This window comes from Cryptotermes secundus, unplaced genomic scaffold (assembly GCF_002891405.2).
Source record: "Cryptotermes secundus unplaced genomic scaffold, Csec_1.0 scaffold779, whole genome shotgun sequence".
Lineage (NCBI taxonomy): Eukaryota > Metazoa > Arthropoda > Insecta > Blattodea > Kalotermitidae > Cryptotermes > Cryptotermes secundus.
Window position 1 is genome coordinate 1,882,165 of NW_019737096.1, and position 2,308 is coordinate 1,884,472.

Genomic DNA, 2,308 nt, shown 5'->3' on the forward strand with positions numbered 1-2,308 from the left:
TTGCCGTGTCTTCCTCACGAGCATATAATGACAGCGGTTTGCGATTACCTCTGAACGTAAAATTATTCTTGAAACAATTTGATCGGTCAGACCTGTCATTCCACTAAATTTACCTATGAGATATAGAATCAATTATGGTTTGCGGGAAGAGATTAGGGCGGGACCTCATTTAAATTTGGTATATTTGTAGAAGCGGGGTACGCGGTAGCGTAGTTGGTTGAGGCACTATGCTACAAACCGGAAGGTCGCGGGATCGAATCCCGATAAGGTCATTGGATTTTTTTTTTTTTCAATTGACCAAATCCTTCCTGCCGCACTATGGCCCTGGTGTCGACTAACAGAAATGAGTACCAGGAATATTCCTGGGGGTAAAGGGTGGCTGGCCGGTCACGGTAGCCGAGTGGTCTAAGGCATGTACTGTCGTCGCTCGCTTGGAAACCGGGATTGGGGGTTCGAATCCCACTCAGGGCATGGATGTTTAGTTTGTGTGTGTGTGTGTGTGTGTGTGTGCATTTTTCTGTTTGTGTACAGGTAGAGGCCTTGCGACGAGCTGATCACTCGCCCAAGGAGTCCTACCGAATATGTAAGATCTAGAAAAACCGAAGTGAACGGAGAATTTCATGGAGGTAGGCCTAGGCCCACTGGGGCTGTAGTGCCAAGGAAAAGAAAAAGGGTGGCCGGCGCGTAAGGCTGACAACCTCACCGTCATCTGTGAGCCGAGTGTCTAGAAGGTCTAGAAAATGCGAGAGCCTCAACTTCTCACGACCCAATCGGCCTCCACGGCCTGTTACAGGATACCTTTACTTTTTTAACTTTATACTTCACCTTGATAACACGGCGGATTACATGGTTTGCATGGCAGTACGCATGCGTATCGCAGCCATGTTGATTAGTCAGTGAGTCGTTTGAGTGGTGTGAGTCATAGCCTTGAAAGCCGTAAACGGCCGTGAAGTATGTTTTGAAATTGAGAACGTGTTTAGAAATGGTGGCGTTATTATCCGTTCTTATCAATCTACCCCTTATTTGCCTTCGCAATCTGGAACAAGTATGGTAGACTATTGATAGGCATTATGAGTATTTCGCTTGTAGGTGATAAAGTAATTTTGCAAGGAAACGTCAAGATGGAAGGGCAAGGGAACGGAGTACCATACAGCAAAACCGGGGACAGGGACCAAGATGAGGTAATGAGATTGCATGATTTGTGAAGGCGTTGCGGTGGACAAAACTTAAGAAGCCATAGGGTGATTTATAGTGTCAACTGTACTCGCTTCACTGTAACTGTACATAACCTATTCTTGTACAGTCAATAAACTATCGTACATCTTCATTTTATGTTATTAACTTCCACCACAGTGGGGAACCAGCTAGGCTGGAAAAAACGAGTAACATGAAATTATAAAGAATACGGGTTTTGGGTTGAAAAGGCCGTGTAACACTTAACTTGCCGCCTGCTTCAGATTGTTTCTTGTATGTCTCGCGATGAAGAGCCCACAGTACACACTAGATAGTAGGCTGGCTGGGCCCCAGAGCCAGTCTAGACACTGGAGAAGAGAAAAATCTTCCCCCTGCTAGGAATTGAACCCTGACTGTCCAACCTGTAGCCCATCACTATACCAACTGAGCTATATATGAGAATATCTTTCAGACTATGGTCTTCTGGATTGTGACACCAAGTAGTCTTGTAGGTGGATGTGAGTGTTCTGGAGGAACATGCTGCCTACACCTTCAGGGTCATGACTGACAAGACTGGTTATTGTCACAACCCAGAAGACTGATTTTATGTTATGTTTCTTAATAATATGTTAATGAACTGTTAGAATATTAGAAACTTGACAGGCCATGATATAGCTGAGGGTGTTAAGCATCAGCTTCCCAACATAGAGCAGACCACATGGAGTCTGATGGACAAATTGGCACTGGATCAGGGTTTTCTCCGGGTAATTCCACAAATCCACCTCTACAGGATGTAGAAGTCATTTGTATTTTGTTGAGTACTTGGCCACACAGGTCAGTGAGTGAAGGGGGTTGGTGATGCTGCCACAAAAGAAGCCACTCAGTCCATTAACATCAGCCTGAGTGCTGGGTAATAATGATGTTTGTGCCTGTGTTCATCAAGCTGTTTTGTCATTGTAGCAAGATGAATAGAAACAGACAGTGGGCAGTGGTGAAACTGTGTATGCAGGTGTGTGGGATTCTTACACAGCACAAACAGGGCTTAAGAAGGTTATCTTGACATGACCAGACTGTCTCACTCATCTTACTCGTGGCCATCTCTGAAATGGTTAATGGTTACCTGGTGTGTGTTTCT

The 2,308-nt window shown here is 45.0% G+C and overlaps 1 protein-coding gene across 1 annotated transcript in view; it reads left to right on the forward strand.

Moving 5' to 3' along the window:
- Positions 1–884: 884 nt before the first annotated feature.
- The window catches only part of LOC111870185 (geranylgeranyl pyrophosphate synthase), a 30,219-nt gene continuing 28,795 nt past the window's right edge, over positions 885–2,308 (forward strand). The window contains exon 1 of the mRNA XM_023862264.2: positions 885–1,181. Within this exon, the coding sequence (XP_023718032.1) occupies positions 1,071–1,181 (111 nt within the window). The 5' untranslated portion in view covers positions 885–1,070. The remainder of the gene's footprint in view (positions 1,182–2,308) is intronic.